Raw genomic sequence first — 17,099 nt, forward strand, 5'->3', positions numbered from 1 at the left:
CTCCTCAAGAGCGGACGGTTGGGCAGAAGCGGGGCGGGAAACGGCCTCCGCGGCCCCGCAGGAGCAGCAGGCCGTGGCCCTCGCCCAGGCCCCGGCGCCCCAGGCCGGGGTCCGGAGGAGGCAGCCGCCTCGGAGCTCGGCCCTTCCCGGTACCCTCCCGGGACACCACCACCCCGGCCGCGGTACCTGCACGGCGCGGCTGAGGAAGGTGCCCGCGTCGGCCGCCAGCTTCTTCACGTTGAAGTCCATGATGTTCATCCTGGGCGGCTGCCGGGCGGAGCCGCCGGCCGACCTAGCTGGGAGGCGGAGGCGCCGCGTCGGAGCCGGGGCGCGGGGCGCGGCAGGCGGAGGGAGGCAGCGCCAGCCCCGCCGCCGCAGCTGTTGTTTCCGCGGAGGGGGCGGAGGCTGGGGCGAGGCGGGGTGGGGAGGACGCCGGGCGCCCTGGAGCGTTGTTCAGCTCCCGGAGACCGCCGCCGGAAAAACGGCCTGTCGGATCCGGTGAGCCGCCGCTAACGCCGACGCCGGCCGAGGCAGGCGGGCGGGCGGGTGGGCGGGCGAGCCGGACCCGGGCGGGCGGTCCCGGTGGTGTGGGGCTGGCCCCCGACGCAGGAGGCCGGCGTCGGCGCTGGGCGGGGTCTTCGGGACGTTATCGCGAGAACAGCGACCCCTAGAGGCTCCCGACGGCCCAGGCTCGGGGCGCGCCGGAAGCTCCGCGCCGCCCCCAAGAGACCCGGAGGGCGTGGAGCCGCCCCGCCGGGGACTTAGTTCCTCTTTTTAATGTTAAGCTTGGACACGGAAATTACAGCACAGAAAAACAATATCCATGACATAAGAGCCGATGGACTCAGTCATCTTACAGTAACGGTAATGTCCCACTGACCCCCGAGGCCTGTTTGCAGAATAAGATTGAATTATTGTCCTCCATGACACTGTTAATCTGTGACTCTGCACTGCTGACCTACTATGTGCTAGGCACTGGCTCAGGGGCTGGGGAGAGCCACCTCTTAGTTTCCTTACTTAACCCTGGGATTTAACTGCGTTAAGAAACACCATTCTAACTTACATGTGAACACCAAGTTCCTACCTGCACTTTAAAAGATAGTGACATAGGCTAGTCCATAACTATTGAGCTTGAATAATTTTCACATCTATGTGACATAGGTCACTTCGAAGAACTCTTAAAGTAGAATTTCCTACAAAACCTATGCTTGAAAGAGATTTAAAAGTTACAAGCGTAGAGGGAGGCATGTTGGTATTTCAAGAATAATAAAACACTTTTTATTTTTTTGGTGTGGCTATGCCAGCTGGTGTGAAACAATGGGTCTGGGGGAATTGCAGGCAGTGAAATCTATCCAAGCTTCAGGGTTTTACTTCCAATAGAGAACACAAAGGCAATAGCTGTTGTTAAAAAAAAAAAAGAATGAAAGTGTAGTAAAAGCATTATTAGGACAAGAAAATAATATATAAGTATTTGTGTGGCGATGACAGAAACATCTACCTCCTTTTAAAATAACTCCAGTAGCAGAGGCTGTCCCAACTCTGAAATATTCCATATATTTCATCTCTAATCTTATCTTTCCAGAAATATAGAAAAGGAAATATATAAACAGGAGTTGAGTCCTGTTTTCCATAGATCTTTATGTTAAACAGCGCCAACCTCTCTTCAGATTATTTAAAACAGAATCACGTCTTAGTGCCCCCATTTTGAAAAATAACTCTACATCCTCTTCTTTGTGTTTCGATTTTCCTAGACATGAAAAACAAACAAAAAAACCCCAGCAAATCTTTTATTTTTAGTTTTTGGGCTCTTTACAGATTCAATCTTGTTTGTCTTTCTCTTATGTATTCCCAGCTTCTGGTGCTTATTTCCTTTTCTTTTTGTTATACCCAGGTCTTGAACTCAGGACCTCTTGCTTGCTTGCTTGCTTTGCTTGTGCATGGCTGACACTTTACCACTCAAGCCCTGCCCCTGTCCTTGCTTTTTGTTGACTTATTGAGGATGGAACCTCTCAGCCTTTTCTTTTTTTTAAACTTTTTTTGGGGGGAAGGGGTTCTTTTCATTTTTTTGGTACTGGAGGTCAAACCTAGGACGTTGCACTTGCTAGGCAAGTGTTTTGCCACTGGGCTACATCCCAGCCCATTCTCCGCTTTTTCTTAGTGGTCTGGCTTCCAACCATAATCTTCCAGTCTCTTGGAAAGCTAGGATTACAAAACTCCCTTTTTTCCTTCCACCTCCTATCCACAATGCTTCTTCCTCCATTGTTGTCAAATGTATCAAAGGAAAGGGGGTGGGTGTCTCAAGTGTTCTCTTCTACTGGAACTTCTGCTCTCTTAATCTTAGTTACACAGTAGCATTATTGGAGAGTCTAGGCAACCACTGACTCTTGGATCTCTTCCTGAGTCTGGGATATTTAGAAGCTCTCTCAGTTGACTCTAATACATATCCGTGGTTGAAAATGAACTCATCCTCTAGACTAGAACTTGTTCTTCCAGTTTACTTTGCACGCAGATCCATTCCATTTCTCTTACCAAGAGGATGTCCTTTAAATTCCTAGTAACATTGAATTTTCAAATAATTTGTTAAATGAATAGCATAAACAAACATGTACACTGTTTTAGGCTCTTTTGTGAGACTGCCACCTAAACATAAACTTTATTCTTTCTTGTTGTTTGAGACTGGAACTTGAACTTGGTACCTGATGGGTCATTTGCTGGTGCAATACCAACTCAACCATACCTCCAACCCCTAAACCTAATTTATAAATAGAGTCAATATTTCCAGTGATCAGACTATTGTTTGCTTTTCTCAAAGGTTGATTCTTTTTTTTTTTTTCCTGGTCATGAGGTTTGAACTCTGGGCCTGTGTGCTATGCCTAAGCTCTTCAGCTCAAGGCTAGTGCTCTACCACTTGAGTCACAGTGCCACTTCTGGTTTTCTGGTGGTTAATTGGAGATAAGAGTCTCATGGACTTTCATGTTTGGACTGGCTTTGAACCATGATCCTCAGATCTTAGGCTCGTGAGTTGCTAGGATTACAGGCGTGAGTCATCGGGCACTCTGGGGGTTGGTTGACTTTGTGTGTGTGTGTGTGTGTGTGTGTGTGTGTGTGTGTGTGTGTGTGTGTGTGTGTGTGTGGTGTCCATACTGGTGAATTGAATCATGCATGAAATCTCATAAGCCATAAATCTAAGACTTTGTTATTTTCCATCTTTGCTACCTCCAATGAATCTAATTTTGTAGTTTCTTCTTTAAAATGTTTTTTTATCTCTTGGTCTTAAAAAATTTGAAGCCATTTAAAACTAACAAAACAAGCAAGAATAGTACAAAAAGTTCTGCAGACCTTTTACCTAGAAACCTCACTCAGGCTTCAGCAAGTTGTTCCAATAACATCTTCCAAGCCAAGATCACATGTTGTAGCTAAGTGCAATGTTGCTCAATCCTCCTTCAGTCTGGAATATTTCCTCAGGCTTTTCACATACACCCATTTCCCCTTTCTTCCCTAGAAATGACCACCACTTTTAAGGTGGTATAATTAATTTCAATTGTATGTTTCTATCTTCCTAATTTATATGTATACATAAGTGAATATGTACTCATAAATGACACCACTATTTTATATTTTAAAACAACTTTTCTGGAGTTACATATATACTTTTCTGATTGGATATCCAATACTTTTATCTGCTGAATTATCATTTTTTAAATGGACATACATTTTGCTCCTGAAAAATGTTTCATATATCAGAAACTCTAAGGGTATCACTAAACAGTGAGGATTTTTTTTTTTTTTTGGTGGGTCATGGAGCTTGGACTCTGGGCCTGATTGTTGCCCCCTTCAGCTCTAGACTACCACCCTACCCTTGAGCCAACCTCCACTTCCTGTTTTCTAGAGGTTAACTGGAGATAAGAGCCTCAGGTCCTTTGGTGCCTAGGCTGGCTTTGAACCTTGATCCTCAGATCTCAGCCTCCTGAGTAGCTAAGATTACAGGCATGAGCCTCCACACCTGGCACAGTGAGGAATTTTGATATGAAATTCTTTCATGGCATGGAAGTTCCAAAATCACTGAGATGTTATACATTTGAAATTTAATCTGGGGTGTATAAACCATAGTTGTAAATTTTTTTTTCTTTTTTTCTTTTTTTTTGCCAGTCCTGGGCTTAAGCTCAGGGCCTGAGCACTGTCCTTGGACTTTCTCAAGGCTAGAGCTCTACCACTTGAGCCTCAGCACCACTTCCGGCTTTTTTCTATGTATGTGGTACTGAGGAATCGAACCCGGCTCTTCATGCATGCTAGGCAAGCACCTTAACCACTAGGCCAAACTCCCGGCCTCCATAGTTGTAAATTTTCTGGGGAGAATTTTCCTCATTTCCATGTGATAGAAATGCTTCAAGTGGAACTGGAGTTACTCATAGTTACTGATTCCACTTGTTCAGGATCTACCTCCAGTCTCTGTAGACTAGATTCCATACACAAATGAGATCATACGGTATGTGTCTTTTTGTTCCTGGTTTATTTCATATAATATATTGTTCTACAGGTTTATCCATATAGTTACAAATGACCTTATATCTTTTTTTTAAGGTTGAATAGTATTCTTTTGTGCATATACCTATCAGATTTTTTTTTATCCATTCATTATATGTGGGTTTAAACATTCAAGGATCTTTCTTATCCAACCCTTTCCCTAGTACAAACAAGGTTAAATTGTCTGTTCACATCTCTGATGCCCATTTTTTATTTCTACAAACTTAACATTTCCTTGTCCTCATGGTCACCTCCTCCTCCTCCTCCTCCTCTTCTTCTTCTTCCTCTTCCTCTTCTTCCTCCTCCTCCCCCTCCCTGCCCCTGCCCCCTCTCCCCCTCCCCTTCCCCCCTCCCCCTGTCTTCCTTCTTCCTCCTCTCCTCCCTCCTCTCCTCCTCCCTCCTCCTCCTCCCCCCTCCTCCTCCCCTCTCCCTCCTCCTCCTCCTCCTCCTCCTCCTCCTCCTCTTCCTTCTTCTTTTTTGCCAGTCCTGGGCTTGAGTGTGGGGCTTGAACACTGTCCTTGGACTTTCTTAAGGCTAGAGCTCTACCACTTGACCCTCAGCACCACTTCCAGCTTTTTTTTTTCTATGTATATAGTACCGAGGAATGGAACCTGGATTTTTGTGCATGCTAGGCAAGCACTCTACCACTAGGCCAAACTCTGGGCCCCCTTGTCTTCTTTTTGTTAACTCAAGAATGAACTAATTTTTTCTCTGCTTTTTGCTTCATATTTCTGTTTATAGTTATTTAATCTGTCTATATTAAAGAATTATATGTTCCAACCAAGTAATTTGGTTCTAATGAAGCTCAGAGGTAGACAATTTTCTGTTTCTGGTATAATATTATATGGTATGGTGGATTCTTCATTTTGGTTTCTGTCAGTCTGTCTGTGCTAACAAATATGAGGATGGAGATGGTAGGAAAAAACTGGGAGAAACAAATGAATGAGTGACATTGCCCTAAAAGAAATGTACTCCCTGACTTATAAAACTAACCCCTTTGTACATCACATTTAGAATAACAATAAAAATTTAAAAAACTAAAAAAAGTGTTAAAATATATGTTCCTATTTCTTCAGTGGTCTGTTCCTTGACTTGTCATGCTAGTTTTAAAATTGTATTATTTGATGACATACTAAGCAAAGAAAAACTAAAACATTTAAATAGTATGACTTGTACATTGCATCTTCATATTACACAACATCAATTTACAAAACAGAATATGAAAGCTAGGTTTTGGTTTTATGTTTGTGCATCCCTGTAATCCCAGCATCCTGGAAGCAGAAGCAAAAGGCTCATGATTTTGAGACCAACTAAGACTACATAGTGAAACTGTCTAAATTAGTAAATTAAAAAAGACACGTTTAAGAATACTTAATATGGATGCATAGCCATTAAAATTACAGATTATGGGTCATAGTGTCTATATGCATATGTGTTTTGTTCTCACCAACAGTAAAAATACTGAACAAATGAACTCAATTTCAAATATTTCATTTCTTGATATGTGCACATTCTATAGTACTCTACCTTTGACTTACTGTTGAGTAAGAAAAGATTGAAAGGAAGAGAAACTAGGTGTTGCCCTTTTATTCTGTCAATGGTTCCCTTATAAGTGACTGGCAAAACACTTACCTGCCTACTCATTGGTCTGCATTGGCTTAGGTGGGATCAGTAACATTCCCACAAGTGCTATATGGAATAGGAAACTAAGCAAAACTGAAATCTGAAGAAAACAGTAAGACACTGAAAATAAGAACCAATTAAAAGAAAAGAACCACTGGAAATTTAAAATACAGTCATTGAAATAAATCTTAATCGGCTATTAGTAGCATATTAGATATACACGAAGGGAGAAGAGTAAATGAAAGACCTTGAGGATGTTTTACATAGGGCAGCATGAGAAAAAAATAAATGAAAACCATGGGTTAAAAAATGAGACTAGAATGAAAACATGTAATATGTTACCTAATAAGGAAATTCTACTTTTTCTCCTTACATTCACGTTTATCTTCTTTTATTCCATTTCTCCCAGAATTTTTTGTTGTTGTTGTTGTTATTACTGTTTTTTTTGTGTGTGTGTGCAAATGTGGGCCTTCAACTTAGGCTAGTGGTAGGCTAGTACTCTACCACTTGATTCACAGATCTACTCCTAGTTCTTTGCTGGTTAATTGGCGAAAAGAATCTTATAGACCTTCTTAGTCAGGCTGGCTTTGAACCCTGAGATTTGATTCTCAAATCTCAGCCTCCTGAATAGCTGGGATGACAGCTTTGAGCCACCAGTGTCCACCTCAGAATGTTAAATCAATGGAGGCCATCAAACGTCTCTCCCTGTGTTACCCTTCAGCTTATTTCCACTATCACTATGATGAAGTAAAATCTTGAATATTAGCATGGTTGAATGGTTCCCAAGGCCTACTCGATAAGACCCCCATTTGTCTCCCAAAACTTCCTTCATGCTGCTGTTTTGCTCATAGCCATTGCCCTCTTTTTTCCCCCAATTCATTCAGATGTAAACCTCCTCTCACCTTTGGACCTTTACATAAGTACATAAGCTGTTCTCTCTGCCTTTTTTTTTTCTTTTTTCTTGGTATTTTTTTCTTTCCTTTTTTTTTTTCTTTTGTGCCAGTAATGGTGCTTGAACTTAGGGCCTTGCATGGTTGCTTAGTTTTGGTTTTTTATTTCAAGGCTGACATTTTGCTACTTGAGTCACATCTCCTCTTTCAAATGTTAGATAGTTAGTTGGAAGTATGAGTCAGGTCTTTCCACTTTGTCTGCCTGAACTGGCTCAGCTTCTTGAGGAGTTAGGGTTTTAGGCATTACCTACTGGTTCTAGCTTGGTATTCTTTAGAAATTTCCTTATCGTTTTCTCAGAGAGTTATGTCCTAAATTTTTATTAAAAGATTCTTTTATGAGTGCTTCATAGATCTAAACACAATTTATGATTATATTCCGTATATAATATAATTCATTTAATAACTTAATTCCTGTTGGTCCATAAATAACGAAAGGTTAGTGTCACATCTGCTTTTAAAATACTTTTGGCTGGATGAAGTGACTCAGTTTTGTAATCCCAGTTACCCGGAAGGGAGAGATCTTGAGACTCTTGGTTAGAGGCCAGCCCAGGCATCTCAGCAAACTGGGTATGATAGTTTAAGGCTATAATACCATCTACAAAAGAGGTGTAATAGGACAATCATGGTCAAGGCTGTCCTAGGACAAAAATGCAAGACTTGATCCAAAAATGTAAACAGACCAAGTAGTGAAAACCTGCCAAACAAGGCCCTGATTTCAAACTGTGGTACTGCAAAAAGTAAGTGCACACACATATGTAAAAGCATGTATATGTGCTAGCATAGATACTAAATGTTAAATATGAACAAATGAATGAATGACATAACATTTATGGAAGGTTTTAATCTAGTGCTTCACATATAAACAATACTCAAGTTGATTTTTTATCTCCCCCACCCAATACCCCCTTTCTCAATTAAACTCAGGGGCTTCATGCTTGTTAGGTAAACACTTTACATTTTAACAATGTCCCTAATCACTTTGCTTTTAGTCTGTTTTTGAGACAGGGTGTTGCACCAGCTTTGCCTGTTCTGGCCTCTAACCATGATCTGATCTTTCTATCTTTGCCTTCCAAGTAGCTAGGATTACAGGCATGTATGTGTTTCCTGCTGACTTTTTTTCTTAATTTTTTCTTTGTGTTTGTTGTACTAGGGTTTGAAATGAGGTCTCATTCTTGCTTAGCAGACATCACATCACTTAATCAACAGTCCAAACCCTGATTATGCTTTTCAGGCATTTATATTAGCTAGCAGTTGTTTACATAATAGAATGTTATTTGTTTCCTTTAAAAAATAAAGTGTAGGGCCAGGAATTTGGCCTAGTGGTTGAGTGCTTGCCTAGCATGGACAAAGACCCAGGTTCGATTCCTCGGTACCACATACATAGAAAAAAAGCTAGAAGTGGTGCTGAGGCTCAAGTGTTAGAGCTTTAGCCTTGAGAAAGTCAGGCCCTGAGCTCATGCCCAGGACTGGCAAATAAATAAATAAATAAGTGTATATTTTAAATATTTTGAATCACTTGTCCATCCACTAGATGTCAGGCTAAACTAAAATATTAATCACTGTACAATTAAAGTACTGAGTAGAATCCAGTTTTCTGTTAAAGTATTATAGTTCCTATGTTGTCAATCTAAAGAAGAGAAAATGCTTTAGTAGATATATTGCAAATTGAGAATGTAGATGCAGCATGACTTCATCACTATAGAGGATATAATTCTCATGTGCTGTAGAAAGTTGTAGAGATTTTGAATTTCATATTAAAGACAAATTATAAATAAAGTATTTGTGAACTATACAAAAAAATAATTGCTAGCATTTTATTGAGTAGCAATTAAAAGTCAACCACTTTGCTAATGCTTTCATTTTCTTATTTAATTTCAACTAGTGAGATATGACAATAATTAAAAGAATCTCAATAAAACAATCCTGTGAAATAAAATGGTGTTATTGTGTGTGTGTGTGTGTGTGTGTGTGTGTGTGTGTGTGTGTGTGTGTGCTCACATGCAAGTCCTGGGGCTTGACCTTAGGTCTGGAGTCCTGTTCCTGAGCTTTTGTGCTCAAGGCTACCACTCTACTACTTGAGTTACAGCTCTACTTCCTGTTAACCCATTTGAAAACTAGTTCATTTTAAGTACTTATTCTTATATTTTTGAGATAGCATAACCTATCATAATTATTTATAAATATTTACAGAATAAGTTCATATATCTAAAACAAAAGTTTTAATAATAAGGTAATTGTCAATATTCATGCCTCTTGGAAATCATTATTGTTCACAAGATACCTGAATAATGCTACTGGTTAGTGCAGATGTAGGATGTTCCTGGAGAGAGTGTAAGGTTTGGAATTGGATAGATGTGGGTTCACATTTCAGTCTCACCTTTTAAGCTTTGGTATGGTCTTAGTTATTTTACATCTCTGGGCCTCAGGTTCCCTTACTAGTTAGGTGAGGATATAGTATTATCTGCCTTACAATGCTGAAGTGATGGTTAAGGAATCTGGCTCATATGCGTCACACTGATTTTTATCTAGTAAGTCTTAGTTCAATAATCTTTTTTCTGATAAGTATGAAGGCAAAAGCTATTAATTTTGCAAATACTGTGGAATAAAGGCCACTTATATTTGGGTTCACGAATACATTACAAAACAATATTGCCAAGTTAATATCTGAAGGATTTAAAGTTTCAGTGCAGTTTACATACAAAAATTACTAGACATTTGGTGTTAGCTCATGCCTGTAATTCTAGTTTCACATGAACCTGACATCTGAGGATTGTGATTTGAAACCCACTTGGGCAAGAAAATCCATGAGACTCATCTCCAATTAGCCAGCAAAAAGCCTGAGTTATTGCTCCAGTGGTAAAGCAACAACCTGAAGTAAAAAAGCTGAAGGAAAACACCCAGCCTCTAGTTCAAACCCCAGTATCAATACTAAAAACAAGAACAAAATAAACTAGCAAAAATTCCCCAAAGATTATTTAATCTCCAAAATTAATGAGAATATTTACACTGAAAAGCTAAAAATTATCAGAATTTAAGACTGTATCTTGCATCTAGTCAATATTTTCAAGAACCTTTGGTGCTTGAATCCAATAGTAAAAGAGAGAAAAAATGTTTTTTCCATATGTATTACTACTTATCACATTGTTATTTAAGTATTTCTTTTTGTGTAGACCATAATGAATCCTAGATTATCTCTCCATTGTATGCTCCTTTACATAAGCAATTTCACAAGTGAACATTTCTAAAAGTACAGCTCAACCCATATTATAACTTTCTCACCCACTGCCAGTTCCATTGTCTACTGTGTATGGTAAATGTATGCTAATTTTAGTGACATCATAGAAGGTTTCCTCATTTTCCTATATGATGTGACCCTGTGTATATAGACCTAGGATATGTGGGCACAACATGTGATGTCTTTAACTTGTTTATATTTAGGAAATATTTGTAAATTTATTAAATAAGCTAGAATGGAATAGATTATTTTAATACTTTAAAGAAATTTTAATAATGTAGGAAAAAACCAAGAATAATAATATATACTATCACTTTCCTGATAACAGTCATATTCAATGTTTAGTCATTGTTTTATGAAGAATAAAACATTACTTTTCTAGGCCAACATAATGAAACTAACCTTCTCAGTTTTATTTACCTTTCTGCCCTCATCCAGAGCTTCCTTTATGAAGTGTAAAGGTAACTTCTGCTCAGATAAGAAATGTACTGTAAGCCAGGCACCAGTGGCTTACGCCTATAATCCTATTGAGGAGGCTGAGATCTGAGGATCATGGTTCAAGGCGAAACCAGGCAGGACATTCTGTCATATTCTTACTTCAAGTTAACTACCAGAACACCAAATTGGCAATGTTTTCTCAAAGTGGCAGAGCAAAAAAATCTCAGGGATCATGCTTGGTCTCCTAGTTCAAGCGTCATAGCCAACAAAGAAAGGAAGGAAGGAAGGGAAAAAAAAGGAAGGAAGGAACTAATTTGTTTATAAACAAATATAACCTTAATTTTTGCACATAAACTCATACTGTGCCTGTCATTTGTATATGCATTTATGGAGATAATAGAGCTTAAATTCAGTGTTTTTTCTTATTGCTAGGCATATATTCTATGTCCCATCTCCAACTCCTATTTCAGTGAATCCTAGCTACACAGTTTACCACAACACCAAGCTTTCTTCATATGTTCTGGAACCCAAATGTGTGTGTATATATATATATATATATATATAATATATATATAATATGTAATGTGTATATATATATATATATATTTTTTTTTTTTTTTTGCCAGTCCTGAGCTTGAGCTCAGGGCCTGAGCATTGTCCTTGGACTTTCTCAAGGCTAGAGCTCTATCACTTGAGCCTCAGCATCACTTCTGGCTTTTTTCTATGTATGTGGTACCAAGGAATTGAATCCGGGTCTTTGTGCATGTTAGTTAGGTAAGCAATCTACCACTAGGCCAAACTCCCGGCCCCATAATGTATGTTTTTTGATAAATATTATTTTATATGATCAGAAGCCTGTGATGTTTCTCTGATTATTAAATCTGTGTTTATTAAATCACTAATCTTGCCATTAGGCTTTTGCTCTAGCTTGAATATGTTTTGCTTTCTCTGAAACTCATGTTGAAATCTCATTACTATTGTGACTAGAGGTGAGGTGGGGCCTCTAAGAGGTGACTGAGTTATTTACAGAAGTTAATGCCTCAAACTAATACATTGTGTTCTTCCACTTACAGGACTGGATTAGGAGATAGGTTGTCAACAAGTCAAGCTGTTCTGATGTTTTATTTTATCTACATGTACCCAGTTACCCTCTGGCTTCCACCAATTACTGAAGCAACACAAGGCCCTTACCCATGGCAGCTGCCCCGCCTTGAACTTCTTAGTCTCCAAAACTTTAAGCCCCATTAAGCTTTTATCCTTTATAATTCACCTAGTCTCAGCTGTTCTGTAATAGTAACAGAAAAAAGACTGCTGTAGTGATAATTTATCTTCTTGTATTCTTTTCTTCCTTCCTTCCTTCCTCCCTTCTCCCTTTCTCCATTTTTCTCCCTTTCTCCCTTTTTCCCTTTCTCCCTTTCTCTTCCATCCTCCCTCCCTCCCTCCCTCCCTCCCTCCCTCCCTCCCTCCCTTCTTTCCTTCCTTCCTTCCTTCCTTCCTTCCTTCCTTCCTTCCTTCCTTCTTTTCTCCCTTTCTCCCTTTCTCCCTTTTTCTCCCTTTCTCTTTCTTTCTTCCTTCCTTCCTTCCTTCCTTCCTTCCTTCCTTCCTTCCTTTCTTTCTTTCTTTCTTTCTTTCTTTCTTTCTTTCTTTCTTTCTTTCTTTCTTTCTTTCTTTCTTTCTTTCTTGTGGGTCATGTGGCTTGAACTCAGCCTGGGTACTGTCCCTGAGCTCTTCAGCTCAAGGCTACCTCTCTACCCTTGAGCCAAGCCCCACTTCCCATTTTCTAGAAGTTAATTGACGATAAGAGTCTCAGGTCCTTTAGTGCCCTATGTGGATTTGAACCATGATCCTCAGATCTCAGCCTCCTGAGTAGCTAGGATTACAGGCCTGAGCCACTGTGCCCGGCCTCTTTTGTGGTTTCTTAATTTTTTTTCTTGTTAATATTAATTTGCCCCTATATCAATATATTTTAAGTATAATAGGTTTTAAACATTGAAAATGTCTTCCCTAGTCTACCAAGTATTAATTTTATTTATAATACCATTAGAAGTTCTCAATTTTATGTAATTAAACCAATCTTTTATGTATTTTGCCTAATATTTTGTGTTTTAGGTCTGATTCTCTTTTCTTTTTCCTTCTCTTTCCCTCTCCCCCTGCCCCCACCTCTCTCTTTTCCTCTAACCCAATCTTTCTAGTAATTCCAGACTGGCCAGAACTCTTTCAACAATTTAAATATCTACTAATATGTGTAGGTATGGTTTTTTAGGTATATTTTACATAGTGTTTTTTGAGTTTCTTGGATCTTAGGTTTGATGTCTCAATTTTGGGAAATTCTTTTTAAATATTTATTCATTTTTTGAACAATTTACTCCATTTTTTTCTACTTTTGGAAATTTTTTTTGGGGGGGTCATGGGGCTTGAACTCGGCCTGGACACTGTCCCTGAGCTCTTCAGCTCAAGGTTACCTCCCTACCCCTTGAGCCAAGCTTCACTTCCCATTTTCTAGAGGTTAATTGGAGCTAAGAGTCTCAGGTCCTTTTGTGCCCTGGCTGGCTTTGAACCATGATCTTCAGATCTCAGCCTCCTGAATAGCTAGGATTACAGGCGTGAGCCACCAGTGCCCAGCTTTCACGTAACATTATTTTTTTTCTCCTCGGCTGTGTCTAGTCTACTGATGAACCAGCCCATCAAAGGCATTTTCTATTTCTGTCATAATTTTTAAATTACTAACATTTCATCTCTGATTTTTTTCCTTAGGATTTTGTTGTGTGTGCTCAAGATTGCCCATGTCTCTGTTTTTAGCTGAGATTCCTTTTTCTGTGAAGGTGTTGCTAAATCATTGTTATTTTAAGTTCTGACAATTCCATAGTTTCTGGCATATCTAAGTGGTTTTTTTATGTCTGTTGCTTGGGTGTGTTTTGGTTTTCTGTCTTCAGATTTTTTTCTTTTCTTTTTAGTATGTCAAAAGCCAGACATTATGAGCAGGGTAAGATGAAGAATGGTAAACAGGTCATTAGTATGGGGTTTTGTGTCACATGGTTACCAGTTGGGCTGTGTTTACCCTTTGCAACAGTTTTAGGTGCCAGAGGCAAAAACTCATTCTAGTATACTTGTTTTGGACATGTGGGCTGTCTTTGAGTTTTCCTAGACACTGTTTCTTAAATTCAGTCAGAGGCCTCCAGTTCTTTCATGTACAACAGCCTACTAAAATTAAAATAAGCTTGTACATGTGCATGAAGGAAGCATCGCATAGTCCTGTAATTAGATCTCTGTATGTGCAGTGTGAAGTCTTCCCCAGACGTGGCTTTCATGATTGTTTTCCAAGCTTTTCCTCCATTGGTGAGGTGGGAATGTTACAGGCCTCTGGAGTGGGGTATTTTCCTCTCACCATGAAAGGCTAAGTGAGTTGGAGTAAGGTCCTTCCTTTTTCTTGAGTTGGCTAGGCACTAATTAGCTAACCAACTAGCTAATCAACTAAAGTCAGTGGGGCTTCCTTGAAGACAAACTGTGTGTGGTCTGTGTTTAGGAGAATAGAGGGCCCTAGGCATATTTCAAAACCATTACTATTTCCTAACCTCATTTGAAAGTCTGAGGTCTAGTTCTTACTCTGAGGATATAGTAGGAAGTGCTCAAATTCACTTACAACTGAATTTCTGGCAACTGAGCACTGGTCTCACTAGCAGGCTTCCGCTTTGGGTAACTTGTGATTCTTTCTAAATTTTTGGTAACAGGTTGAATTGTGTCTTAAATTCTCTGATGAACCTGAGTGTTGATTTTTATTTCAGCTTTTGTCATTGTGAAGATGAGAGTAAAGAATCAAACTTTCATGAATGTTGTACTTACTACTCATGTTTATAAAAATTGAATTGATGCCTAGTCGCTTTCCAGAGTTCACTATGAGTTTTTTTTATTGTATTAGATTTTAAAGGTTTTAAGTTTTTATTCTATTAGATTTTTAAATGTCAATAATGTAAATAATTCACCTTTTCCTAATTTAGTAAGCTTCCATTCAATGGCTTGTTATAGAAAGTTCCTATCATGTTCAGATAAAAATCTTCTATGCCTAATTTTTCAAAGAATTCTGAAGAATTCTGAAGAATTATAAGAATTCTGAATTTTCTTAAATGACTTTTCTGATTCTATTGAGATGGTAATATGATTTTTATTCATCATGTGTACTTGTATTAATTTTATTTTTATATTATTTCTGGTCTAATTTTCATTATTATGGGTTTTTTTTTGCCTGTCCTGGGCTTGAGCTCAGGGCCTGAGCACTGTCCTTGGACTTTCTCAAAGCTAGAGCTCTACCACTTGAGCCTCAGCACCACTTCCGGCTTTTTTCTATATGTGGTACCAAGGAATCGAACCTGGGTCTTCATGCATGCTAGGCAAGCATTTAACCACTAGGCCAAACTCCCGGCCCTCATTATTATGTTTTATGGTTCATATGCATTCATATAAGATACAATTTTACTGACTTGGAAACTCTGTAAACATCAAAACAAGAAGAATAAGTTTACATTTATATATACACCTCATGGACAATGTAAAAATAAACTAGAGAGAACTTTTAAAATATGAAAAAATAATAATGTAAATACTTACATCTATATATTACAACATTTCTAAATTTTTTGTCTTTCTTGGGGTTTGAACTCAGGGCTTGGCCACTCTCTTTGAGCTCTTTTGCTCAAGTTAGTCTTCCACTACTTTAAACTACAGCTACACTTTGGTTTTCTGGTGTTAATTGGATGTAAGAGTCTCATGGACTTTCCTGCCTGAGTAGCTAGGATTATAGATATGAGCCACCAGTGCTCACCTATATTTTTTCTTGTCATGTCATAACATTTCATTCTTTAGTGATTGCTAAAGCTCTAAAAATCATTTAGTATGTGGCCAGCTATAGGAGAAGAATGTAACTCTGCTGATCCTCTAACTTTTATAACTAATTTAATTTCTATGAATTATAGAATCTTAAGTAATTTACTTTCCTAAGAATTTAGAATTCTCTCTGATATCTGTTTGTATCTATACTTGAAAACTATGTATCATTTTTTTATTTTAAAATTATTCGTTTGAACTTCAAGGTTAAAATACTAGGTTAATAGTTTTTTGAAGATTTCATTTTGAATGAAGAATTGTAGGTTATATTGTGTTTTTAAGTACGTTATATGATAGCTTATTTCTAATAATAAATCACCTTTGGATTCCTGGATTGAATTTTAACTTGTTTTTTATATTTTTATTTTTCATATATTTGGATTTAGTTTGCTAATGTTTTATGATTTTGTATCATTTTTTCCTTTCATCTATTCAAAGCATTTCTGAATATTGCCTTATTAGATGGATTTTTAAACTGGGTGCTGATGACTCATACCTATAGTAGGTGAGATCTGAGGAGCTCAAATCAAAACCAGCCTGGGTAGAAAAGTCTTGCGTTTCTATTTCCAATTAATCAGCAAAAAGCTGGACTAGATGTGTGGCTCAAGTAGGAAAGCCCCAGCTATGAGCAGAAAAGTTGAACGAGAGTACAAGTCTTACGAGTTCAAGCTCCAGGATCAGAGCGCATGTGCATGTACACACACACACAATTTTCTTCTAGTAGAAGTCTCTCAGAAAATCATGCCATGGTATTAGTAATAAATTAGTTCACATTTTATTAGTTCACATTATCTAATAAAATGTTATATAATGTTATACAATTATTATTTTTTTTTGCCAGTCCTGGGCTTGGGCTCAGGGCTTGAGCACTGTCCTTGGACTTTCTCAAGGCTAGAGCTCTACCACTTGAGCCTCAGCACCACTTCTGGCTTTTTGCTATGTATGTGGGGTACTGAGGAATTGAACCTGGGTCTTCATGCATGCTAGGCAAGCACTCTACCACTAGGCCAAACTCCCGGCCCCTACAATTAATTTTTTGAAACCTGTTTCAAAAGTGTGTTGAATATTTAACTCAGGGTCTCATGCTTGCTAGGCAAGCTCTAACATTGTACCACATCTTTTTTGCCTAACTTATTTTTCAGACAGGTTCTCCCCAATTTGACTTGGTTTGCCTTGGACCACAAACTTCCTGTCTATTCTTCCTGTGTAGCTGGAACGATAGTTATAAACTACCATGCCTAGCTTAATGACTGCTATGGGAATCTTACTAACATTTTGCTTAGGTTGGCCTTGAGCCTTAATTTTCCTGATCTCTGTCTCTCAAGAAGCTGAATTGCAGTCATGAGCCACTGCACAAGGCCGCAATTTTTTTTTCTTTTTTGGTTTAAACAAGTGGTGTTAAGAGGTGAGGTTTATTATATCAAGTCCTTATGATACTCTGTACATGATGT

General features: G+C 38.7%; 1 protein-coding gene and 1 long non-coding RNA gene across 19 annotated transcripts in view; one reads left to right on the plus strand and one right to left on the minus strand.

Moving 5' to 3' along the window:
- Sh3glb1 (SH3 domain containing GRB2 like, endophilin B1) overlaps positions 1-614 on the minus strand; it is a 43,171-nt gene extending 42,557 nt beyond the window's left edge. For 5 of the 18 annotated variants that reach the window (XR_016535921.1, XR_016535922.1, XM_090334479.1 and 2 more), the window contains exon 1: positions 187-614. Coding sequence is in view for 16 of the 18 variants with exons in the window: in XM_090334479.1 (XP_090190605.1) it covers positions 187-258 (72 nt within the window). In the remaining 2 variants the exon portion in view is untranslated. The remainder of the gene's footprint in view (positions 1-186) is intronic. The other 13 variants (XM_090334490.1, XM_090334488.1, XM_090334482.1 and 10 more) reach the window with 8 other exon arrangements.
- Positions 615-730: 116 nt separating this feature from the next.
- Positions 731-17,099, plus strand: part of LOC150061553 (uncharacterized) — a 59,620-nt gene continuing 43,251 nt past the window's right edge. The window contains exon 1 of the long non-coding RNA XR_016535923.1: positions 731-864. This is a non-coding gene — a long non-coding RNA (uncharacterized LOC150061553). The remainder of the gene's footprint in view (positions 865-17,099) is intronic.

Source organism: Megascapheus bottae, chromosome 6, assembly GCF_031878675.1.
Source record: "Megascapheus bottae isolate mThoBot1 chromosome 6, mThoBot2.hap1, whole genome shotgun sequence".
NCBI lineage: Eukaryota > Metazoa > Chordata > Mammalia > Rodentia > Geomyidae > Megascapheus > Megascapheus bottae.